This window comes from Sinocyclocheilus grahami, unplaced genomic scaffold, assembly GCF_001515645.1.
Source record: "Sinocyclocheilus grahami isolate Dianchi unplaced genomic scaffold, SAMN03320097.WGS_v1.1 scaffold112.1, whole genome shotgun sequence".
Lineage (NCBI taxonomy): Eukaryota > Metazoa > Chordata > Actinopteri > Cypriniformes > Cyprinidae > Sinocyclocheilus > Sinocyclocheilus grahami.
In genome coordinates, this window is record NW_015505291.1 from 754975 (window position 1) to 781918 (window position 26944).

General features: G+C 35.6%; 3 protein-coding genes across 4 annotated transcripts in view; all 3 read left to right on the forward strand.

Annotated features, from left to right (window-relative positions):
• LOC107589150 (T-cell leukemia homeobox protein 3-like) overlaps positions 1 to 4426 on the forward strand; it is an 11022-nt gene extending 6596 nt beyond the window's left edge. Inside the window, exons 2-4 of one of the 2 annotated variants that reach the window (XM_016277501.1) lie at positions 1093 to 1330; positions 3478 to 3658; positions 4170 to 4426. In XM_016277501.1, the coding sequence (XP_016132987.1) occupies positions 1093 to 1330; positions 3478 to 3658; positions 4170 to 4181 (431 nt within the window). In that variant the 3' untranslated portion in view covers positions 4182 to 4426. Of the gene's footprint in view, positions 1 to 1092; positions 1331 to 3477; positions 3695 to 4169 lie in introns of those variants that run through there. The other variant, XM_016277499.1, reaches the window with a different exon arrangement.
• A 3440-nt stretch (positions 4427 to 7866) lies between these two features.
• LOC107589113 (nucleophosmin-like) overlaps positions 7867 to 26944 on the forward strand; it is a 31679-nt gene continuing 12601 nt past the window's right edge. The window contains exons 1-8 of the mRNA XM_016277461.1: positions 7867 to 7938; positions 8325 to 8407; positions 10264 to 10383; positions 14129 to 14222; positions 15023 to 15116; positions 15223 to 15309; positions 15414 to 15471; positions 18910 to 18993. Of these exons, the coding sequence (XP_016132947.1) occupies positions 7890 to 7938; positions 8325 to 8407; positions 10264 to 10383; positions 14129 to 14222; positions 15023 to 15116; positions 15223 to 15309; positions 15414 to 15471; positions 18910 to 18993 (669 nt within the window). The 5' untranslated portion in view covers positions 7867 to 7889. The remainder of the gene's footprint in view (positions 7939 to 8324; positions 8408 to 10263; positions 10384 to 14128; positions 14223 to 15022; positions 15117 to 15222; positions 15310 to 15413; positions 15472 to 18909; positions 18994 to 26944) is intronic.
• On the forward strand, positions 15884 to 17815 carry LOC107589112 (nucleoplasmin-like protein NO29). Its single transcript, XM_016277459.1, has 3 exons — positions 15884 to 15958; positions 16063 to 16120; positions 17630 to 17815. Exons 1-3 carry the CDS (start codon positions 15894 to 15896, stop codon positions 17732 to 17734), a joined length of 228 nt encoding a protein of 75 aa, XP_016132945.1. The 5' UTR covers positions 15884 to 15893; the 3' UTR covers positions 17735 to 17815.

Genomic DNA, 26944 nt, shown 5'->3' on the forward strand with positions numbered 1-26944 from the left:
GGAAGAACCAGCCGAAGAACAGCAGAGTCGTGGTAGAAAGTTCGGAGATGGTATTAAAGTAGCTCAGTTTAAATGTATTGTATGAATTGCCCTTACTCTGGAATAAAAAATACTGAGCTACTTTAATACCATCTCCGAACTTTCTACCACGACTCTGCTGTTCTTCGGCTGGTTCTTCCCTGTATGCATTGATTGACAGATGTCTCGTCCAGTCAGCGGTGAGTAATCCCAAACCAATGGCACTGTCTCAAACTGTACCTACCTCTTCCGGTTTGACTGATTTGTAGTTGTGTTCTCTGACTTGTTAATTTGTTTTCGGATTTGTCTTGTGTTTTCTGACTTGTTATTTTGTTTTCGAATTTGTTTTTTAGACTTGCATTTGCATTTGTAATTTGTTCTTTTGTTTTCAGAATTGTGATTTGTTCTGCACTTCTCGGTCACCGTATGGCCACCCTTTAAAAAGATTCAAAATTCACTTTCGACTGAGGTAACCATAGCAACGGAACGTTAAGCGAGCGCTATGTTCAGTTCAGGAAAACTAATCCCAAATTCAAATCACATAAAACGTTAGCGTATTGTTAGAAACGTAGCCTATTTAAGGTTCTAAGTGCGCGTCGAAATATCGCGCCATCAATATTATTCATTTTGATGTTTGTTTGTATCTATCAAATTAAATACATGTTCCAGAATATAGCCTGCACATGTATGTTAATAGGCTCAGAAAGACCACCATATCAGGAATGACCCTCCTGGCGTGCGTTTGTTTCTGCCCTAATGACCATGAATTTACTTCCACTTGTTAAGACGGTATAATGCCATTAAGATTTCCAAAATACATTAAAGACATTGAAAAAAAAAAATTGGCAATAACGTTCATTTTTATCCAGAAACTGATTTGCATTTATATAATATACAATTATTATATTAACATACAATTATTTTAATGAAGATTTCATGACATTACTAATTGGCCTATGATGTCGGCCTAATTCTACATAAATTGAATGGCTCTTCGTGAATGTTATTCTTTTCAGTGTTATTGAATGCAAATATTTTTCACCTATACTCACGGCTAAATCCTGTTTTTTTCAGCTGCTCTTTCACCGTTCTCCGTGACACGACGGATCGGTCATCCGTACCAGAACCGAACTCCGCCGAAACGGAAAAAGCCCCGCACGTCGTTCAGCCGCGTGCAGATCTGCGAGCTGGAGAAACGCTTCCACCGGCAGAAGTACCTGGCGTCCGCGGAGCGAGCCACGCTCGCCAAGGCCTTGAAGATGACAGATGCTCAGGTCAAAACCTGGTTTCAAAACAGAAGAACAAAATGGAGGCGAGTGAAAATATGTTCGATTTAAAATAGATTATTTTTAAACACTACCTCTCGTCCAAGAATAGAAAATAATAGCTATTTAGCAGTAGTTTCATAGTTGTGTTCACCATACAGCTTTAAAATCCTGTTGTAACTTATATTCATTATTTCGATTACATCTGAATCCAAGGCTTTCAAATGATTTTTGTTGTCAATATCTGATTATATATAATTCCCTAAAGCAGCTAATTTAGTCAGAACTGAGCTTAAGTGAAAAGGGCATTTAGGGCCTAGTGGAAAAATAGTCTACTACTGTACATTTGCAGAAGTTTGCGTTTTATTTGTTTATTTATTTTACATTGGACACCAATTGCCTTGACCAAGCAGAAACGTTCAAGCTCTTAAAAGGCTGTGTGGAAACTTGCTGTCCATGCAGTACTGAACCTATACTTCTGAATAATTGAGAGCATGTCCATCCTTTCCCCAGAATCTACTCAACCTTTTGCTGTTGGCTCTTTTGGAGCAAATAAGTGCCCAATCTAATTAAGAGCAGGCTTACTTACCTTTGGTTTTACCAACAGGCTGCAATAGGCAGATGAGAGCTGGCTGAAGGTGATTCATTTATAATGAAGCTGAGTCATGGCCTTTAACAAATAAAAATGTATTATGGTTGTTTCAGTATGCCTACTCATCAATATTTATGGTGCTCAACTTAATTCAGCAATTATCTGTATCTGCTGAAAGCTGCTGGGAAACATTCATTAGCGCGGTCACTTTTGCTTTTAGATGGCCTCTTGGGAATGAAATTCTGGTAAATCTTACCTCACAACTGGATACCAACCAAACCTGAATATCAATAGCAACACTGAAAACCGTTTATTTCAGAATGAATTCAGATGTCATGAATGCATGAAATCATACATCCTAATGACTTCGTCCTCCATGACAAAATCTGTCCGCCATGAGGGTCTCCATACCTGCCGCCTGGCGTCCATTAGCCACACATCACAGCTAAATGCATCACTGTAATGTGATTGCACTTGGCTCATTTGATCACAGGCTTGTTACCTGTACGATCGACACGCAAATACATCCTTCATTCTCAAAGTGTCTCTAGACTACAGTCGAAAATTTTACATCACAACAAACCTGGAAAACCTGGAGTGAAAGGCACACAGTTTCTGTTTACATTTTCCATGCTGTCAGTGATCATTGAACCATTTATCATTTTAAATGTGATAACATACTAAAATAGGTAAATGGTAATTCTTTAATTTATTTCAAGAAAAAAATAAGTCAATACACATTTGCATTTGAATTACAAATTACCCTAATAAGCATCTCAAAAAATGTGGGGAAAAAAATATTTGTAAAAATTATTTTGGTGGTGCAAAAAAATAAGTAAAATAAAATAAATTCATTCATGTTACCTGACATAAATGTTTTAATTTGCCTGTTTGTTGTTACTCTTATGTTTCGAAATGATTTGTTTTCTGTCTAGCTGTGCCTTCTAACCTTGAAAAGGGGATAACAAATCAACTTTTTTTTTTTCATTCAAACTGAACAAACTTGTGGTAAATTTGACGTTAAAGGGACAGTTCACCCAAACATTTAAATTCTGTCTTTGCTTTGTCTTCATACAGTTTTTTGTCCATACAATGAAAATCACGCTGACAAATGACACAAGGTTGAGTAAATGATGATAAAATGTTCATTTTTGAGTGAACTATCCCTTTAAGTTAATGTAGCTGGTAGAAGGATTAATTATATTTGATATATCAAAGTACATATCAGGTCCCCGGACCAATAAAATAGCGTTTATTCATTGTTTTGTCGTGTACTATCATATAATAATACCCACATCTTTACGCTGACAGCTCCAATAGGCTCCTCATGTGCACATTCAAGGCGTTATTAAATGTACAGAACCATTAACATTCATGCGTTTCATTCAAAATGACTTTAGTCACACACACATTGTTATTTTTCCACAAAGGCATGACATGTCTTTTGTGTATGCGGAGAGCTCAGATCTCTCAAGGTAATTAAAACCAGCCTAGGACCTGCACCAGATAAACATGTTAGTTGACATAATCCGCTTTTGTATTTGAAAAGGGTCTCTGTCACTGCACATCATGTTGACTTCAATCATGCGTCTCTGATGACAGGAGGCAGACCGCTGAGGAGAGAGAGGCTGAGCGACAGCAAGCCAACCGTCTAATGCTGCAGCTCCAACAGGAGGCCTTTCAGAAGACCCTGAGTCAGCCGCACCAACAAGACCCTCTCTGCCTACACAACTCCTCGCTTTACGCCCTGCAGAACTTACAGCCTTGGGCAGAAGAAAACAAGGTGACGTCCGTCACCTCAGTCGCATCTGTGGTCTGACCCACAACTCTCATGTGTGCTAGTTAATTGAGAAAGGATTTTATAGGACGCCAGTTAGAACGTAATTTAGGCGGATCTCTGACATTCTCACTTGGACTCACTTCATGAGCATCTGTACCAAGCCATACGTTTTTTTTCTGTGAGATGGTAGAAGAGATCTAGCTGTGCAAAAACACCTTTTCCACTCATATATGGAAAGATTCTATTCAAATTCGACGATTTTTGACAGGATCAGCTTAGAGTCTGTGATAAAAACTGCTAGATAAACCCACTAACAAACTGAACTGTATTTTTCTGTATTTGTTTATCATTTTTCAGAAACATGCATATTTAAGTCTAGGCATGGAACAAAAAGCCCAATTAAAGTGGAATCAAAACAAACACAAGCACACCAAGTTCACATTTTCATTCCCACCTGAATCTGACTGGTCATTTGCTCGTCCCTTACGCTACATTCTCGTTCCTCTTTCTTCAGCTACCCATCTAAGAGAAGGAGGGGCTTTGTCCTTTCCAACCCAAAACCGCAAAGCTGTCTGATGAATTTCACCCATCAAGACGACTGTTTGTCTACGTGCCATTTGGCATCAAGGAGACTGACTCAACCCCAGACTCGTTCATTCTTGTTCTTTTTATTTGTGTTTTTTTTTCCCTTTGGACTTTGTAAGATGTGTTTGTGATGCATGTTCTCTACATTTCCTGTATGAAGAGATGGACTAAAAACTATTAGTTCTGTCAAGCTGGAGTCCTTCCTAAAACGCACTTTGGAAGCAATTATGGAGGCGCTCTCTATGGATTCTTCATGACGTGACGTTTAAAGGTGTTTTATATTAAAAAGAATTGTGACTTCTAAGCCTTCCGTTTCATCCTGTGTAAAATTCATTTAGAATACTATAAATGGTGGAATGTGCCATTTTTGCACAACTACCGAATATAGAACAGCAGAAATAATGCTATTCCTAACACTCTTAAAAATAAAGGCTCTTTATTGGCATTGATAGTTCCATGTGAGAACCTTTAAATCTATGAAATCTTTCCATTGCATTTATAGTGGAAAACGGTTCTTTAGATTTGAAATGGTTGAGAACTATTCATTGAATGGTTCTTTGAGGAACCACAAAAGGTTCTTCTTTGACATTACACCCCGTTTGAACCTTTATTTTTACGAGTTTAAACTCATTCAATTGGTTGAGCCAATATTGGGCTGATTGGGATGCTAAAACAGAACAACGTTTTGATAGTACCACCACCATTTTTCAGGGAAATCAAACAACAAATGGCTTATTTTAACATTGATAAAAACATGCCACTTTGAATTTTACTACTACCTATATTCAGCCCAAATCATCAGTCATTGTCAACTTGTAAAAAGCAGCTGGTGAGAACCTGTTAGTACAGTTTGTATACAAAAAACAAGTCCTTGACAAGTATTTTGAAAGCATTCATCACCCATGTCCACCCAGACACCGTAAGGGCGTAAACAACTGATGGGATCTCTGTGAGCCAAGACGGCAGTCAAAACAGCAGTTTCCTCATTGGTTACCACAGTAGAGTGATACCCACGTAACACGGAGGGGATGTGGAATCATAGCAGTTTTATTCGCAGCAAATGATCCTTTACTTTCTGTTCTACACACGACTGCATCTCCCAGGAAATGCTAAAGAGCTAAACTGATTACAGCGCTCTACAGCCTGTGGCTTACAGAAAAGAACCAGCAGTTGCACAAACCACAGGCAGGGAACATAGCTGGAAAACAAGCATATTTCAACGGGAACAATAATTCTGCTGGATTTGTGTGATTGGCCTGTTTTAAAATTCATTTTCCAATTTTGCTCTCAGGCAAGCGAATTAAACATATTAACAACTTGCAAACTGTTTCTGAAGTTGAAGACATTCAAATAACACATTATGAATAGATTTTTTATAAAATGTTTTATTTTTCAGGTAACCTAAAAATGCATTTTGTGTTGTGACATCCAAATGAACTACTTGTATTTAAGTCAAAAATATAATTTAATATGATTGAATGAATCTGACCAAATCAGGTTGCTTAATTTTAAGAGTGTTGGTGTGCTTCAAATAGACTGTATTGACGTTATTTTTTATCTTTAAACAGATGCAGTGATGGCTATCTATGTGTCTAATCCCTCAAGCCCTCCAAAAGCATTGTATTTCTTTTTATCAATAAAAGAATGGAGTACTATGGGACACTCACTATACAATTTAATGTAACATAATAAAGCTTTTTCATAGCATCTGTGGAACAATCTCTACCAAATGTCGGGCCATCAAGAGTGTCACCACAGCAAAGCAACACACAACGCATCTGATATACCTGTAGTTGTTTTACTGACGGATCTAAATGGCTGATCTGCTCATCTGCATTTGGGAAAATCAGTTATGGTTTTCTTCCAGAAAGAGATACAGGTCTGGGAAAACATTTCTGTGAAAGCGAGAAGTTAGGAAAATATTTGAGAACTGAAATCGTCATTACTAATAAAGTATGAAAGACAGGCCTATGAACTCCGTAAAGCCTGCCATATGAAATAATAATCAGAATAGTCAAATTTTTTGCAATGGAACATTTAAGTGAGAATGTTTAAGTACTACTCACACACACACATGGATATATATATATATAGATATAATATAAAGTATGGATAATCAAGTAAACCCATGGTGTTTCAGTCCAGTAAATGATTATCTTGAAATATTAATAACAATATACATTTCAGTAAAGATTTGAGAAAAAAACCCCACATTAAACACATTACATGTATAAATTGTCAATCAGACAACAGAAGGTGTGCAGTGGATTCTGTGCAACAGGTTTTTCAGCAAAGTTTTTATTCTGTTGATAATTTAGAGGTTTCATATAGGCCTACATCTCAATAAATTAGAATGTCGTGGAAAAGTTCATTTATTTCACAAACTCTTAATATTAAACAGCTTGTCAGTGTACAACCAGTTTTCTGTTGGTAAATACCCCATACTAAAGATGTTTATTAAGTCTGCACCCTCCTTTAGTGGATTTATGAGAAATAATTGTTTATGTGAATATTAAGCAAAGTGTTGACAGGACCCAGCGACTATAGAAGAGCTCTGTAAAACCGTGAGATCCGACAGGCATGCATGTGTTTTGAGGTGTGTAATCGGACCGGCATGTCTTTATGTATATACGGGTCACTCATGTTAAAGTGCTGCCTGTTTGAACTGTTTTCTTTCAAGATGGCTGTTTACACCGGGAGCCTTCATGAAGGGTGGAAGCGATTAACTTCGTCCTTTTTTATGGCTGTCACCTCTTAACAAAGCAAAAAGCTTTGTTCTCGTGAATGAGAAATCAAGTAAATCCTCTGAAGAGTTTAATAAATAGTCGAGAAGCGACACGGCCTAGTGAACTACGAGGCGCCTTCACGAATCTTTTGCTGTTTCGAATCAATGCAAAACATCTAGTTGTAGCTGATCTCAAATCAGCTTTATAATCTATGTTAATAAAAATTAAGTAGAATTTTGTTACTATTAATTACTATTAATAAAGTATCTTTAATGGAACTTGCTACTAATATAGCAACTGACCAATTTTTGAATGTATGTTCATAAAAATTGAGTAGAATATTCTATAAAGGTCTTAACATTTTGTTTGTTAGTGTTTTTCAAGCTTGCTACAAAATTACTACACATTACAAAAACAAATTTATCTTTATTCATATACTGCTAATATAGTTTATACTAACAAGTCTTTTGCAGAACAAAAAAAAAACATTGGGAAGACAATAATTGTATTGGCATTTCAATTTTAACAATGATTTTAATAATAATACAAATAAATTCTTCTTCTTTTGTTATTGGGATGGATGTCAAGTTGCATTAAATCATCACAATAAAGCATTCGGCTCATTATATTAATATTATTTTTTGGGGGGGGGGAAGACTACAGAGGACAAGCTGTTTGGAGAATGTATTGATGGATGAACAGAGGCAAGCGTACTGAATAGTTATTATATGGCGTTATCTAGCGGATAAATTGGGTACTGAAAGCAAGAAAATGCAAACAAAGAGCAGTTTACTTTACCACCAAGGTCGAATGCTATTGGACAACTGGTTCAAAAGCCCGCCCACTGTGCACTCTCATTCGTCCATTCAAGTGTCAATCCACACGCCGGAACTACGATTAACAGGACCGTCTGTGGCGCAAAAATGGAGGATAACATTAAAGATCTCAGCCGACCTCAGATGTATTTATTTGGTGAGCTGAAAAAAAATCTCATGTTGCATAATCATATATATATAAATATATATATATATATATATATGCGATAATTAGTATTATGCATTCATATGACATGCGTCTGCTGCGGTATTGCAGTTCAATAAAAGAGTTGTGGCTAATGCAGCTACTAGCCTCATGCATTGAGTTTGCCTTTGTTTATAGCCTAATGTTGATGTGAGCTCAAATGTTATTTTCTTTTTTATTTAAAAAATATTCTGAATAAGAGGAGTAGGAGTATTTATTTCCCCCCTTTATTTATTATGATCTCGTGCCTACAGCCTTCATAAAGGATGTTGTTTGTAAAAATGTAAATTTTAGGGGAAAATACATCCACGCAATACATCCATGGCTTCTTCCTACAGGTTGCTCGTTGAAAGCTGATAAGAAGGAGCACAAAGTTGAGTTGGATGATGATGAGGCTGAACATCAGCTGTCACTCAAGGCGGTGAGGAAGATGAAATAATGAAATGTCATTAAATGAGTCACTATCACAGATATTCAGTTCTGCATGGAATAGTTGAATCAGTCCTACCTTAAAGATAAACGCAGAAGTTGTGAAGTGCAATCATAAAATGAATGAAGATTGTATTCTTACCTAATCTATTTTATTTGATTTGTCCTGTATATTTGCCCTTTTCTGTAGCACTTTAAAAATAATATTCTTTCTTGTCCTCTATAGTTCTATTCTATTCTGTTCTTTTTCATATATGTGACCACAAAACCAGTCATACGGGTATTTTATACATATAAATTATATACATAATGAAAATCTGAATAAATAAGCTGTCCATTGATGTATGGTTTGTTAGGATTGGACAATATTTGGCTGAGATACAACTATTTGAAAATCTGGAATCTGAGGGTGCAAAAAAATCAAAATGCTGAGAAAATCGTCTTTAAAGTTGTCGATTTGATTTGTCCTGTATATTTGCCCTTTTCTGTAGCACTTTAAAAATAATATTCTTTCTTGTCCTCTATAGTTCTATTCTATTTTGTTCTTTTTCATATATGTGACCACAAAACCAGTCATACGGGTATTTTATACATATAAATTATATACATAATGAAAATCTGAATAAATAAGCTGTCCATTGATGTATGGTTTGTTAGGATTGGACAATATTTGGCTGAGATACAACTATTTGAAAATCTGGAATCTGAGGGTGCAAAAAAATCAAAATGCTGAGAAAATCGTCTTTAAAGTTGTCCAAATGAAGTTCTTTGCGATGCATATTACTAATCAAAAATTAAGTTTTGATATATTTCCGGTAGGAAATTTACAAAATATCTTCATGGAACATGATCTTTACTTAATATCCTAATGAGTTTTTGGCATAAAAGAAAAATCGATCATTTTGACCCAGACAATGTTTTTTTTGATTATTGCTAAAAGAATACCCCAGCGACTTAAGACTGGTTTTGTGGTCCAGGGTCACATATGATATTAAACCCCAATTAATCCTTTACTCCTGGAAAAATGCATGATTATATGATAATTTTCATGTTTCCTGAAATCAGCGCGTGCAGTAAGTTATTAATGATTTTTTAACTCCTGTAAATCGCTACATTTATTTATAAACGATTTCACTAAAACTCTAAATCCACTTACCTATTGTCTTTTAATTCATAGAATTAATAGTAGCAGACTATTTTATTCTATTCTATTCTTTTCTGTTAGGTGTAAAATTCTATACTGGTTTAATCACATTCTAATCTATAACATTGCTTTCAGTTCTGTATTAGGAATATTGTTGTCAGTGTTCATCATAACTGTGCAAATTAACTAGGCTATGTTGTAGATTAATCATTTTGATTGCCCATAAACTCACATTAACAAACCAGTTTCCTCTCTTCACGTGTGCTCTCAGGTGTGTTTGGGTGCTGAGGCGGAGGATAAATTCCACACCGTGGAGATGGAGGGATTGACCATTTTCATGTTTCCTGAAATCAGCGCGTGCAGTAAGTTATTAATGATTTTTTAACTCCTGTAAATCGCTACATTTATTTATAAACGATTTCACTGAAACTCTAAATCCACTTACTTATTGTCTTTTAATTCATAGAATTAATAGTAGCAGACTATTTTATTCTATTCTATTCTTTTCTGTTAAGTGTAAAATTCTATACTGGTTTAATCACATTCTAATCTATAACATTGCTTTCAGTTCTGTATTAGGAATATTGTTGTCAGTGTTCATCATAACTGTGCAAATGAACTAGGCTATGTTGTAGATTAATCATTTTGATTGCCCATAAACTCACATTAACAAACCAGTTTCCTCTCTTCACGTGTGCTCTCAGGTGTGTTTGGGTGCTGAGGCGGAGGATAAATTCCACACCGTGGAGATGGAGGGATTGACTTACGATGGTAAAACGACCAAAATCACTCTTGCTGTACTGAAGCCGTCCGTTCTGCCTTCTGTAAGTGTTCTTTGTTTACAGTTTTGTGTGTCATGAAGAGAAACTGTGTGTCCATCTACCTAATTATAACTATATAATTTATAAGTTACTCTACTTGGCTTTGGTTATTAATAGTGCAGTGTACAAAGTTGCAGACTGTACAAAGTTCCTAGATCATGTAATCTTCACACAACAGTTACATTACAAGCAATTAACCCTAACTCTATTGTAAGTACACACTGATAATTGATATTAATCTGTATTCAAGACAACACACACTTTTCTTTGTTTTCCTTCCACTAGTCTGAAAAATCACATTATGAGAAGCCAAATAGACCAAAATGGCAAAACTGATCAGTGCATGGAAGAAACGCAATGTTTTTGCCTGTAGGTTTCCCAAATTTAGAGACTTTCACTTCAGCTCACTTTTTGCGATAGAAAAAGTTTTCAAGTAGTGTGGTAGAAATGAATATTGCGGATGATACTACAAGTGTACTCTAATTCGTTTTGTAAAATAAAAAGAGATTACTAGCAGCCAGTTGTTATTATGCCCTCAATAACATCTTGAATATGGATTTTTACTGTGGAGGGATGCCTGTTATGGGTGTTTTATGGTATTGGAATAATGTGTCTAATAAAAATTTCCAGCTGTGCCGAGGCTGGTCAAGTTGTGATTGACAGATTGTTTTTGGAAGGGGCTGGGCCATCGTTGCATCATCAGGACAGCAGGCACAAACTCTCCATGACATCAGCACATATTCGCCTCTGTTTTATATCAGCTATGGAAAATGTGAGCATTTCCAAAGAGCTCTGGGAGGAATCTGTGTTTTATGGTTCAGAGCGATCAGAACGCAGAGTTTGCAACTCTTTTTGTGTTCTGATAGATACCAACTGCTGGCTTGATTAGTTCAGTGGGTGGAGTTTTTAATGGTGGCTTATTCGTTTTTACACTTGAGGTCATCTATTTTAGGACATAGCTGCTGTTATGTCCAAACCTGTAAGCTCTTTTTTTGTGTTATTTCAACTCTGTCTGTAAGATCTTGGATTTTATTCAGTTTATTCAATCCCCAAATTAGAAAACGCCCCGGGATATCTGACTTGAGCAATAATTGTACCTTAATTACAAGGTTTTGTCTCGATTGCTCGGGAGACAATCAACTCATCAGTCAGCATTTGTGTTGAAACAGATCATCTGAGATGATTTTGGACGTGAGGGATTGTTCGCCATTCAACATAATTACAACAGTTACATAGCTGTCATTTAAAGCATTAAGCAGACCATCGCGCCCTCAGCTGTTTACATCTGGTTGCCATCGATGCAAGTGCCGTTGCCTGGCGCAGTGGAATGTTCATTCAGAATTGTTGGCCGTGGCTTGTATTTCGCGAGTTGTGCAATTGTGCTGATGTTTCGCTGAAGGCCTAATGTACTGGCATGGAATGATCAGGACGGATCCCAGTCGTGAATTCTTTCTGAGAAACCAATCTTGTTTGGATGTTTGTGGTGGGAATCATTTATCATCTGATTTTAGCACAAAATTGTCTGATTATAAACACTTAGTAGTATATGTTTTAATATTCAATAATTTATACTACTGTTCAAAAGTTTGGGTTTTTAGTGGTTTTGACAGAGGTCTATTATTCTTACCAAAGTTTAGAGCTGCACGATTAATTGTTAAAAAGGTATCGCAATCTCGATTCAAACACCCATGCGATCCCATTTTTAAATGACAACGATTTGCCCTTGTCTGTTAAACCTTTCAAAGAACATTCAAATGTGTGTTTGCGCTGTCGCTGACACAGAGAGCAGACATGTACCATGTTTCATACTATCACAAAAATACTGGGATGAAAGTTTATAGTTTAGATATAAACGTTTATGTCTATGGTAGCGATCAAATCCCCTTTGGAAAGTAACTGGTGCTTCAAATAACATTTGTGTCGAATGCATTAGTCTGTTAAAAAATGTCTTTGTCATTGAATCATTCATTCAAGAGATTCGTTCAAAAACGCTGATTGATCCAGTAATATTTTTATGAGTCCTTTGAATCATTCATTCAGACCACTTTTTCATAATTTTAATATTAAAAATTGGTGTATTAAATATATTAAATTATGACATTTTTAAATAATTCATTCAAAACTTTTAAATCGACTTTAGCAATAATATTTTGTCACATTATTTTGTTTAGTTCAGAATTGTGGGAGATTCGTGATCACTATTTGAGACAAAAAAAAAATTGTGATTCTCAATTTATCCAGAATCGTGCAGCTGTACCAAAGCTGCGTTTATTTGATCCAAAATACAGTAATGGTAATATTGTTAAATATTATTACAATTTGGAATAGCTGTTTTCAATTTTAATATATTTTAAAATGTAATTCATTCCTGTGATGCAAAATAGAGTTTCCAGCATCATTACCCCAGTCTCTGGGATGAAAGTTTATAGTTTAGATATAAACGTTTATGTCTATGGTAGCGATCAAATCCCCTTTGGAAAGTAACTGGTGCTTCAAATAACATTTGTGTCGAATGCATTAGTCTGTTAAAAAATGTCTTTGTCATTGAATCATTCATTCAAGAGATTCGTTCAAAAACGCTGATTGATCCAGTAATATTTTTATGAGTCCTTTGAATCATTCATTCAGACCACTTTTTCATAATTTTAATATTAAAAATTGGTGTATTAAATATATTAAATTATGACATTTTTAAATAATTCATTCAAAACTTTTAAATCGACTTTAGCAATAATATTTTGTCACATTATTTTGTTTAGTTCAGAATTGTGGGAGATTCGTGATCACTATTTGAGACAAAAAAAAAATTGTGATTCTCAATTTATCCAGAATCGTGCAGCTGTACCAAAGCTGCGTTTATTTGATCCAAAATACAGTAATGGTAATATTGTTAAATATTATTACAATTTGGAATAGCTGTTTTCAATTTTAATATATTTTAAAATGTAATTCATTCCTGTGATGCAAAATAGAGTTTCCAGCATCATTACCCCAGTCTACAGTGCCCCATGATCCTTCAGAAATCATTCTAATATGCTGATTTGCTGCTCAAAAAACATTTCTTATTATTATCAGTGTTGAAAACAGTTGTGCTGCTTTATATTTTTTTTGTAAACCAGGATACATCCCTTTAGGAATTATTAGAAAGAACATTTATGTGAAACAGCATTCATTTATTTATTTGAAATAGCATGTGTTTGAAATATAAATCTTTTATAACATTATATATTTCTGTACTGTCACTTTTGATCAATTTAATGCATCCTTGCTGAATAAAAGTATTACTTTTTCAACAAAAAAAAAAAATGTGGCAAGTTCAAGATTTTCGTTGAATAATATTATGATCAGTGTTGAAAACAGTTGTGCTGCTTTATATTTTTTTTGTAAACCAGGATACATCCCTTTAGGAATTATTAGAAAGAACATTTATGTGAAACAGCATTCATTTATTTATTTGAAATAGCATGTGTTTGAAATATAAATCTTTTATAACATTATATATTTCTGTACTGTCACTTTTGATCAATTTAATGCATCCTTGCTGGATAAAAGTATTACTTTAAAAAAAAAAAAAAAAAAATGTGGCAAGTTCAAGATTTTCGTTGAATAAGCTATGTTTTGTGTTCTAAACAGTTTTTCTTTTTGTTCTAAAAGTAGACCATGAATAATATGTTTTGCTATTGTTGTGTTTGATCATTCTCACCTAGTTTGGATTACAACAATATGTGTGTCTGCGTGTTACCTCTAGCTAAGTCTGGGAGGTTTTGAGGTCACGCCTCCTGTGTCCTTTCGCCTGCAGTCCGGAGGGGGGCCGGTCTACATCAGCGGTCAGCATTTCGTCAGTGAGTACCTTTTGTCTTTTCTCATTGGTTAGGACTGAACACGACCAGTTTAGGAAAACCATTTCCCAGATGTGTCTTTTGCCTCTCTCTTGTTTACTCTTCTCTTCTCTCTGATGAAATGATCCTCTCAACCTGTTGCGACGTCCATGGGAGTAATCTGGCCGTCTGGAAGGGCCCTTCACTCTCCATACGGACTCAAAATGAATTAACCAGCACCATGTGACACCATTTTCTCTGATATAATCGCTTCCATATGTTTGCACATGCTGTTCAGACACTTTCAACATGTCAGCTCTATTCTCCAGATATTAAATGAGTGCAGCATTTAGGCTTCCACTTATATATGTCAGATTGGTTTAGTCACAAAATGTGGACATGTGACGTTGTTTTGAATGAATGAATGATGCATTTATATATCAATCATGATTTAAAATCATGGGAGGGGGGGGTCTCTCATCAACCACCACCAGTGTGCAGCATCCACTTGGATGATGCGACGGCAGCCACAGGACAACGGCGCCAGTGCGCTCACCACACACCAGCTACAGGTGGAGAGGAGAGAAAGTCATAGAGCCAATCAAGTGGTTGGGGATTATTAGGAGGCCATGATTGACAAAGACCAGGGGGGTAATTTGGCCAGGACACCGGGGTTACACCCCTACTCTTTACGAGAAGTGCCATGGGATTTTTAATGACCACAGAGAGTCAGGACCTCAGTTTAACGTCTCATACGAAAGACGAATTTTGTTTTTATTTAAATCAAAGTTATTGATGTCTGGAGATCTCTGTGGTTTGCTCAGGTGTGAAGGAATCAGATGATGAGGATGAGGAAGAGGAGGAGAATAATACATCACCAGTGAAGAGACCGTCTAGCATGACCCTTGCAAAAGTGCCTGTCTCTAGCATCTCACCAGTCACTTCCATTCATATTTTACTGCCGGAACGCTCAGATTTATAAAAATGTACTTTGTTCTGTTTCCAATGATTGTGTTCCGTCATTTCAGAAAAAGTTGAAAATGGACTCAGATGAAGACTCAGATGAGGATAGTGATGAAGATGACGACGATGATGATGATGATGACGACGAGTGAGAATTCATGTTTGTTCAGTGTGAACTTGTGCTCTGTTGAAAGGAGAGGATAATTTATATTTTTATTTGTTTGACAAATGCATTTTTCTCTTTCTTTTTAGTGACGACGACAAAGAGGTAAAGGCTGTTGAAAAGAGCCCCATCAAAACCCCTCAAAAAGTGAGTCTTTCCATGTTCACACAATTATAAAAGAGGAAATGCTGTGTATTACAGTGCCGTTCAAAAGTTTGGGGTTGGTGGGATTTTTAATGTTTTGGAAAGGAGTTTCATATGCTCACCAAAGCAGCATTTATTTAATCAAAAATACAGTAATGCAGTAATATTGTGAAATTATTATTATTATATTATATACTGTTTTCTGTTTTAATATATTTCCAAACGTAATTTATTCTTGGTGCAAAACTGAATTTTCAGCATCATTACTTCAGTTTTCAGTGTCACGTGATCCTTCAGAAATGTCATCTCTAGCATCTCACCAGTCACTTCCATTCATATTTTACTGCCGGAATGCTCAGATTTATAAAAATGTACTTTGTTCTGTTTCCAATGATTGTGTTCCGTCATTTCAGAAAAAGTTGAAAATGGACTCAGATGAAGACTCAGATGAGGATAGTGATGAAGATGACGACGATGATGATGACGACGAGTGAGAATTCATGTTTGTTCAGTGTGAACTTGTGCTCTGTTGAAAGGAGAGGATCATTTATATTTTTATTTGTTTGACAAATGCATTTTTCTCTTTCTTTTTAGTGACGACGACAAAGAGGTAAAGGCTGTTGAAAAGAGCCCCATCAAAACCCCTCAAAAAGTGAGTCTTTCCATGTTCACACAATTATAAAAGAGGAAATGCTGTGTATTACAGTGCCGTTCAAAAGTTTGGGGTTGGTGGGATTTTTAATGTTTTGGAAAGGAGTTTCATATGCTCACCAAAGCAGCATTTATTTAATCAAAAATACAGTAATGCAGTAATATTGTGAAATTATTATTATTATATTATATACTGTTTTCTGTTTTAATATATTTCCAAACGTAATTTATTCTTGGTGCAAAACTGAATTTTCAGCATCATTACTTCAGTTTTCAGTGTCACGTGATCCTTCAGAAATGTCAAGAAGCAATTCATATTATTATCACAAATTTACTGAAACCTTTTGTAACATTCTAAAAGTCTTTACTGTCACTTTGGATCAATATAATGCATCCTTGCTAAATACAAGTATTAATTTACTCAGGAAAAATCCTGCTGAGCCCAAACTTTTGAACGGTTTTATGTTACATTGCTGCATGTTAGCACTGTTGTCCTGAATGAAGCCAAGTGACCAGCAGGTGCCAGTCTCTGCCTGAGACAGAGGATTTTGCATCACATATTCATCACCACCTGTTATTATCCCATCAAGGTTAAGAGCACATTACATTCTGTCTGTCTCTTCGTATAACACATATTCTTCCACCCTCATGTCACCTCAGTGACTTCTCATCTTTGTCATGTCTTGTTTGCATCCTTTCTTTATCCGTCTGTATTCATAGACACTTTCTCTCAGTCTGGATCGTAATGATCACATGTACACTGGTAAGATTCACAGACAGCCTGACTTCACTTCTCTACCCATCACTTGCTTGTTTGGGGTCAAAAAATGAATGTGAATAAGAAATTAATACTTTAATTCAGCAAGGATGTTTTAAATTAATCAAAAGTGACAGTAAAGACATTTCTAATGTTACAAAAGCATTTCTTTTTCAAATAAATGATCAAATACTTTTTTTTTTACTTTCTGCTTTTTAACTTCTTAATTAACAGCTGTTTTTAACATTGATGATATTAAGAAATGTTTCTTGAGCAGTAAATCAGCATATTAGAATAATATCTGAAGGATCATGTGACACTGAAGACTGGAGAAATGATGCTGAAAATTCAGCTTTGCTTCACAGGAATAAATTACGTTTTAAAATTAAAATAGAAAATAGTTATTTTAAATTGCAGGAATATTACTATCTTTACTGTATTTTTGATTTAATAAATGGAGCTTTGGTGAGCATATGAGATTCTTCGAGAAAAAAAAATTTGATTAGGGTTGAAGCTAAACTTTGCAGGACAGTGGGTCCCCAGGAGCAGGGTTGAAGACCTTTGATCTAAAATGTATGTATGTAAATTAATGTAGTTAAAATCAAAAACTCAACTATTTATGCACCATTACAACTCAGTGGAAGTAAACTGAAATTGACAACCACAATAAAACTTAATAACCCTGCTGTGTGCACGTGTATTAAAATGTTTGAGAGCGTGTGACAATGTGTGTTTTTTTGTATGTGTGTTTAGAGATCAAAGCGGGTACATACCTGCTCTGTGAGGACTGATTCCTGCCCTGAGGAGGGACGACAGACGAGCACTTCTGTCACATGCTCTCTCATCCCCCCATCCTGAATGCTTTCTTCTCTTCTCACAGCGTTTCAATCTCTCACTCTCTCTTTCTTTAGCCGTCTCGAGACGTCTCTATCTTTGAACCATCAGGTCTTTAACTTGTTGATACATTCACTGTTCATTTTGCTGGAAACACTTTTTATGAAGTCTGTTTATGATTATTAATGTATACTTTCATACATTCAAATTACATATTATAACTTTGCTCCTGAGAAAAATAGCAACCATATAATTAGTTATAAGATGGTGATTTACATTATCAGTGTTGTTTATAAAGCCTAATATGTGACCCTGGACCACAAAATCTTAAGATCTTAATCTCAAAGTCTTAAGTCGCTGGGGTATATTTGTAGAAATAGCCAACAATACATTGTATGGGTCAAAATGATTGATTTTTCTTTTATCATTAGGACGTTAAGTAAAAACCATGTTCCATGAAGATATTTTGTAAATTTCCTACTGTAAATATATCAAAACTTAATTTTTGATTAGTAATGTGCATTGCTAAGAACTTCATTTGGACAACTTTAAAGGCGATTTTCTCAATATTTAGATTTTTTTGCACCCTCAGATTCCAGATTTTCAAATAGTTGTATCTCGGCCAAATATTGTCCTATCCTAACAAGCCATACATCAGCGGAAAGCTTATTCAAATTTCAGATGATGTATAAATCTCAATTTCGAAAAATTGACACTTAAGACTGGTTTTGGGGTCCAGGGTCACATATTGTGTGTGTATAGATTCATAGAAAGTGTACAGTATTTCTTACTCCCCATCCATATTTCTTTTTTTTCAACCTTTTTTACTTGTCTTTCTTCCGCTGTCTGTTTTTCTCTCTGGGGTATAGAGTTTTAGAGCAATGACAGTGTCCTGTGGTCCCATTAGGCCGTGACTAGACAGGCTGCGCTTTCTACAAATTACTGCTCTCTTTCATCACGGCTCTCTGACAGCTGACTGAAATAAACATCTGAGAAGCGTATTGTGTTACATCACTGAAGAGCAAAGCCGTCACAATCACTCAATTCACAAACATTATCCGCTGTTATGATTCTAACACTGAGCATGACAGTTGACTGGAGCGGTTCTGTCTTTGACACGTGTTAAATATTTTCTCTGCACATTTTAACCTGGGATTGCAACGTCTCTCTCTCTTTTCTTTCTCTGTCCATTTTTCCAGACCCCAGAGAAGAAGAAGAGTGCAGATAAGCGGAACGGCTCTCCAGACAAGAAAGCCGGGACATCAGGGAAGCCCCAAACGCAGGTAAGTTATGATTTATTTAAAAAAAAAAGAAAAAGTTAGCAACAGTTCAGAATAGATGTGGCTGGTATGACAAAAAATCCTCAAAGCAATTATGTTATGAGTAATTTTACTTCATGGTAATGGTGTGATATCACAATACAGCCATTTTTGGCTGGTAAAATGGTTTTAATATTAAATACCCATGCCTATATGTGGATAATTAAGCAAACTAAGTTTCTTTTTCAAGTGAAATGTAAAACCTATTTGATCTTATTTGGTATTTGATGGATGCAAACCAAAAGATAAGACTATTCATAATAAATGAAGTCTGGCATTAGTGCAAAAACAGCTTCACATTATGTAACACTTTGGTAAAGAAAACAAACAAGATCTGATGTGCATTGATATGTTTTTCTATGGTCATACAGTATATACTGTCATACTGATCAGGTCTGCATCAGGATAAGTTTATTTGGGTCACGGCAAGATGTAGGAGTCGTCTGGGTTTCAGGTTTTGGTATTCAGTCCACGTCCCATTTCCAAGCCGTGCCAACCAAAAGCCAAAGTCTACCGGTGGATGCCAGAGGTAATTCTTACCAAACGTCCAGGTGCAGTTTAGGACGCCGACGACATGGCAGCCTCACAGAGAAAACCACGGGATAATGAGATGGCCTGTCTTTGTTTACGATCAGCCAACACCGCCAAAAGCAAAATGTGAATTAGACCAGCAGTACCCCTAAAGATAAATGTGTGTAACAGCATTCAAAACTCCAGCTGTGATTAGCTGAAAACCGCCCGGTCTTGGGAGGACACGATGATCCCGAAGCCATTATTTCTGTATCTTTTTTTTTTTTTTTAGAGTCAATGCACTTAATACACTTTTAATAATCAAGCATTTTAGAGAAAAACATCTTGACATTCAAAGGTTTTCTTTTAGGTCATGGAAAAGGGCCATTGTATTTTCCCATGCAAGGAAATGGTGAAGCGCTCTTAACTAGCTGCTGGTGGCAACAATCCCAAAACGCCCAATTTGAAGGGTCATTTGTGGTCTGCTTTAAAACAACAAACTACTCACAAAGCCACAGCCTTCTGGCAGGGTGACCGATGTTGGGAATCTGAAATGCATTCACAAGACTTTCTTCTAATCACATATTCTTTGACCGGTGCACATGCAGTTGTGTGGGGTTGAATTTTCTTTGATGTAGTTTTTTTTCTTTCGCTGTAATTGCGGTGCTGAATCAGAAAGATACAGGAGTAGGAACGCTACGCACAGTAAGAGTTCTTCAAAGACATCCAGAGAAATTGCAGTCATCCACAAAGAACGCAAGAACAGTGTGAACTTGAGAGAGAAGTTGAGCGCACAAATTGGGTTACTAAAGTAAAAATTCATTTTTATTTATTTATTTGTGTGTGTGCTTTAAATGTTTTTTTTCTATTTTTTTCTACACTCCATAAGCCATAATGCCAAAACAAAAGCCAAATTTGTGATAGCTTAAAAGAAAAAAAAATTATAAAGAAAAAACAATATATACAAAAATATTACTATCATACCCTTTACTATGACATTTGAAATTTTGCTCGGGTGGATCCCATTTTTCTGGATCCTCTTTGAGATGTTTCTACAGATTGATTGGAGTAAATCTGTAGCAAATTCAATTGATTGGACCCGATTAGGAAAAACACCCAGCTGTCTATAATAAGTTCTAACAGCTGAAAATGCAAGTCGGAGCAAAAATCAAGCCATGAGGTCAAAAGAATTGTCTGCAGAGCTCAGACAGGATTGTGTTGAGGCACACATTTGCGTAAGGCTGTTGCATTAAAGGTTGCTTCCATAATTATTGAATGGAAGAAGTTAGGAACAACCAGTCTTCCTACAGCTGGCAGTTCGTCCAAACTGAGCCTTCGGGGAGAAAGAAAATAGGAGGAAATCCCCAAATCTAGGAGTGCAAAGCTTGTCGCATCATAACCAAAAAGACTTGAGGCTGTAATTGTTATCAAAGCAGCATTACCATCATTAACTAACTAAAAGCATAAAAGCATTTTTGTTACTTGAAACAAAATATGTTAAAGGTTCAGTTCACCCAAAAATGAAAATTCTGTCAGAATTTTAATTTTTTGGGTGAACTATCCCTTTAACTGAAATAAAAGTACAAAAAACGTAAACTTACTTTTGCTAGTTTCCAAGGCATACATTTTCAGTACACAAACTAAAACTAATGAATACAAAAATGTATATGGTTTTAATTATTTTATTTATTAGTTTTTATTTTAGTTTTAGTACAAAAAAAATGAATGCATATATAGTATATAAGAGAAGCAGCCAGAAACTCACCGCGCCTTCAAAATAATCCAACTGAGGTGCATAGACCAAAAAAGTTTCCCAAAGGTGAAGAGCTTGAAAAAAGCCCTCGCACTCAAACATCAAAGAGTCACAAGCGAGATGAAAGCAATATAAGCAATTTACTGAGTAAAAACAAGGCAAACGTTTCGGTCACATGTTGACAATTTTTAATGTCAAGCCATTATATACATTATATATGATATATAGTATATAGACATTTAAAAAGTAACTAACAAAAATGAAAATTTTAACATTAAAGTGAAAATACAAAATATAAAAATTTTAATTTAATTCAAATTATTAACAAAAAATATATAGTATATCAGAGATACTAAAATAACAGTAAGTACCAAGTTAAAAGTCTGAATACTGATATTTTAGTGTTTTATTTTTCTTATTTTTTTTCTTCAAGTGCCTTTTATATTGTACTGCAGTTTCTGATTGGATTACATTATTCACAGTATTCCATAAGGGAAGTCCATTACCTTATAAAAGGACACAGCTTTGTCAAATACTTTTTTACATCAAATAAAATGTTTTTGTGTTGCAATTCATCACAGAGCTCTAAAAACAGTTGTCTTTATGGAGAAAATTAATGGAGGAAAAAATCAAACCAATGACAATTAAAAAGTGGACGGTCACTGTTGCACTCTATTGAGTGCTTGAGGAATTACCAGATTTAAATATGCACTTTCACAAATATGTGCTTTCACACATCCCAAAGCGATTTCACAAACCGGATGACCAATTACCTAAGTGGGCAAGTTTTTTTTGCAGGTAACAAACAAAGGCAAGACTGAACTTTTACCACTTTAAATTAAATTTTTTCCGACCTCTGACCCCTGGAACACACCCCTGTAGGACAGGTTTAAACCTTTACAGGGTGACCTTTGGTCTTGGCATTCAAACCCGGACCACCTTTAACGCGTAAACACACACACAATGTATGAAACATCCCTTAACAATGTCAAATTGAGTTTCCCATCATTCCCGCTGGCAGTTCACTTGACCTAACAATGTAAAACTCAGTAAGCATGTTATTAGCTTCTTAGATGCCTGACGTGAGGAGCACTAATTACCTACTTTTATAGAAACACCCGGGGGGCCGTGTGTGTGTGTGCACCCACATTTGGCTAATTCCTTAATGGCCATGTTGTGGTGCAAGACATGGTTGTTAAAACAACTGACGAGATTAGACAGTCAAATAGACATCCTCCCATCTTTCTCAGACTCTGGCACTTTTTACACTTCTGCTTCCGGTCGGGACACTCCTACTCATCCTTCTCTGCACCCTTGTTTCCAGTGGCCACTCCTCTGCCATTAGAAATCATTAGGGCTTGGTGTTGGGCGTCCCTGCAGGCCATGAGGCGAGCGGAAACCGAGTGCTCTGTCATTAGAGCATGGCAGACGCTGTATTGCTTAACAATTTGCATTCTCCCAACAGAGAACTGTATATCTGTATGAATGCATAAAGAAAAATCGCTTGCATTTCACACTGACATGCACTAGCATTTGTGGTATGCTCTGTTAGACTATATTTGTGTGTAGAAACAAGTTTAGTACAATAGTATGGAATTGTAAGATGCCTTCGTCTGTGAATGGCATGTGCACTGTCATAAACTATACAAGAAAATTCATGCCTAAAGTCCAGTTAGTTTTATGTAAGTCAGCCTCAGCTGCAACGCAAACAGACTGCTCATTGAGCATCTTATGGTGAAGGCTTCCTCCAAATGGCAATCTTTATTCTGATTGGCTAATTTCTGGCAGTTTTATGCACTTTTGTATTATCCGCTTTGTCTAATTGCAGATTCACCTGCCCGTTGTGTTAAAGGGGTCATATGATGCAATTAAAATTTTTCCTTTCTCTTTGGAGTGTTACAAGCTCTTGGTGCATAAAGAAGATCTGTAAAGTTGCAAAGACTAAAGTCTCAAATCCAAAGAGATATTCTTTATAAAAGTTAAGAGTCAGCCACACCTACCTAAAACGGCTTGTTCTAACACGCCCCCACATATCTACATCACTATGTGGAAATAGTAACATAATGCCGCCCAAATGTGCACGCAAAGACAGAAGGCGTGGTTTCAGGAACGCAGCAGTGTTGAATTGTGGTCTATGGGCAGATTTTGATTACATTTGTAACGTTTAAAATTAGTCTATATGTTAAGGTTCTACATTTTGGATTTTTTTTTTTTTTTTTACTTTTATTCAGCAAGGATGCAATAAATTGATTAAAAGTGACAGTAAACACATTTATAATGTTACAAAAGATTTCCGTTTCACATAAATTATTCTTAAGAATTTTTAAAAAATCCTTAAAAAAGGTATCATGGTTTCCATAAAAATATGAAACTGTTTTTAACATTGATAACAATAAAAAAAATGTGTCTTGAGCAGCAATTCGGCATATTAGGATGATTTCTGAAGGATCATGTGACACTGAAGACTGGAGTAGTGATGCTGAAAATTCAGCTTTGCATCACGGGAATAAATTACTTTTTAAAATATATTCAAATAGAAAGCAGTTGCTTAAAATTGTAATAATATTTTGCAGTATTACAATTTTTACTGCATTTTTGTTCAAATAAATGCAGCCTTGGTGAGAAAAAGACACTTCTTTAAAAAAGATAAAAAAAAATTGAATGACTCCAAACTTTTGACCACCGGTTGTGTATTTACATTTATGCATTTGGCATGTGCTTTTATCCACATTACATTCAAGGTATGCATTTTATCAGTTAATTCATTCCCTATGCCATAAAATATAATCATTATATTTCAATCAGAATGAGAAAATGAAGTGGCTGTTAACTGTTTTTATGCACTTAGTCAGAAATCTGCCAGATCATGCAAGTATTTGAGAGTGGATGCCGAGAAGAGCCTGAGAAGACGGCTGTATGGACACTTGTAAAATCAATTCCTATTAGGCAACTGAGAGCGTTACCTGTCCTAACATACATAAAAACTGCATTAGTGTAATAGAGCTGCGAACAATGGAGTAGTGATGCTGAAAATTCAGCTTTGCATCACGGGAATAAATTACTTTTTAAAATATATTCAAATAGAAAGCAGTTGCTTAAAATTGTAATAATATTTTGCAGTATTACAATTTTTACTGCATTTTTGTTCAAATAAATGCAGCCTTGGTGAGAAAAAGACACTTCTTTAAAAAAGATAAAAAAAAATTGAATGACTCCAAACTTTTGACCACCGGTTGTGTATTTACATTTATGCATTTGGCATGTGCTTTTATCCACATTACATTCAAGGTATGCATTTTATCAGTTAATTCATTCCCTATGCCATAAAATATAATCATTATATTTCAATCAGAATGAGAAAATGAAGTGGCTGTTAACTGTTTTTATGCACTTAGTCAGAAATCTGCCAGATCATGCAAGTATTTGAGAGTGGATGCCGAGAAGAGCCTGAGAAGACGGCTGTATGGACACTTGTAAAATCAATTCCTATTAGGCAACTGAGAGCGTTACCTGTCCTAACATACATAAAAACTGCATTAGTGTAATAGAGCTGCGAACAATGCGCAAGATCATTCGTAATGTCCCTGCTTGTTAAAGGTCAGTAAAGTTTTGAAGTTACACGCTCGATTATGGCTCGGTAGAGTCGCGTTTGTGTTTGTGTGTATTGAGGACATCAAATGCTAGCGTGCTAATGATTAAGTGCCGTCCCCTGGCATCTGTAATCAGTGTCTGGCGTAGATTAAAAAGCTCGCTGCACTCTCTGTCTGTCAGCTGTCTTGACTCTACAGCTGTCATTTCCCAACACACAAAAACGCCCTGCTATATAATGACTACACCACACCGGGCCTCTCTGGCCTTCTGCCAGTGTGTGTGTGTTGTGAGTGCATTTGTCCTTTTATCTGATACCTTTTGATCTATCGCATGCTCGTCAATCGCTACAGAGGAAAAGGGGATTATTTATTTTGTTCTTACAAAGAAAGACTGGAAGACATTGTCCGTTACTTTATGTTCCTCCTTCACTTTCTTCTTTCATCTAGCAGGACCAAATGTTCTGGAGGAATCTTGAGGGATGTTTACATGTTCGCCTTGAAGCTGAACTGGTACACAATGATGCATCTAGAGATGCTTTGGTTTTGTGGTGATTTTTTTTTTCTTTGCTTTTTTTGAAAGAACCAAACTCAGACAAAATAAAAAGAAGAAACTCTGTGCTTTTTGGTTTCACACTGCACTTGGCCATAAAAGTGGACTTTTTAAAATGTGTTTGTATGTGTGTGTGTATAGTGTTATTTTAGAATGATTTATATACTATTTTAGTATCCGTTCATATACTGTATCTGTTAATATATAATTGTTGAATTAGCTTTCATTTTTATATATTTTTATTTTTCATTTTAATTTTAGTTGAAGTTTTAGTAATTATATATATATAGCTCTAGTTTATTTAAGTTTTATTCATTTTAGTTTCCAAGGCAATAAACTAATTTTCACTCTAATTTTCAAGTTCAAGTTATCTAATATTTATATTTTAGGTTTATTTCAGATTTATTTAAATTATTTTCAATGAATATGATATTTATTTATTTGTTGTTTGTTTGTTTTAGTTAATGATAATTAATTCAGCTAATTCAGCTCCCATTTGTTCCACTTCCTGAGGCCATAAAAAGTATTAAAATATATGTAAATTAAAATATATAAAAATGAACATTTAATATCTTCTTTTAATAACTTTAAAAAAAAGAAAAGAATACATAATAGACATGTAATAATCACACCACCTCTCAAGATGGTCTCAGTTGGTTTCACTTTAAAGGGCACTGAGGTCATTTGAAGCATTCATATATTCACATATGCCAGACGTCTTCATGCTTTACATCTCCATTTCTTCCTTCTAGTTCCATTTTTTACTTACTGTTAAAACAAGGCTCTGTCCATCAATGTAACCCTACAATCAGTGTGGATTCCCGGCTGGGCTGCATGCATGGACAGGCCAGTGTGTGTGTGTGTGTGTGTGTCTGAGAGAGAGAGAGAGCTTATATCAGTCTGCAGAGGGATAGTATCTCTCTGCTGAAAGCTGGACACACACCTGTGCCCAATGAGCACACACAGACCCACTCTTAGAGGGTGGACACCAGATTCTTTAGTGAAGCTGTAATAATACAGACATTTGCCCTCACAATCTCTCAGACCTTCTGTACTATGACAGAGTATCAGAGAGCACATAAACATTTTACTTTCAAAGCACCAACACAGACACCGTTTACACCTGGTAAACTCTCCTGGCTTTGAAAGAAAATTACCATCCGATGTAGTCACGAAATTAGAGATCCGCCCTCCTAAACACGATCACAAGCGGTCACAGGAGATGCTTCTAATCTGCTACAGCACCTGTGTGTACTTGAGGTAAACTGACTTCAAACACGAACTGTGTCCAAAACCTGAAAAATCATGCACAGGGACACTCATAACCAACCTAAATTTAGATTTATGTATTTAAATTGCACATAAAATTTCCATCCATTTGGAATGCATTAACATGGACAAACGAATAACCTTAATGTGATGCATATTTGCCAGTCAGACATAAATGAAACGGGTAAGAAACAATCAAAATTCATGGCATAGTTTATATTAATAATTTGCATATATTTTATT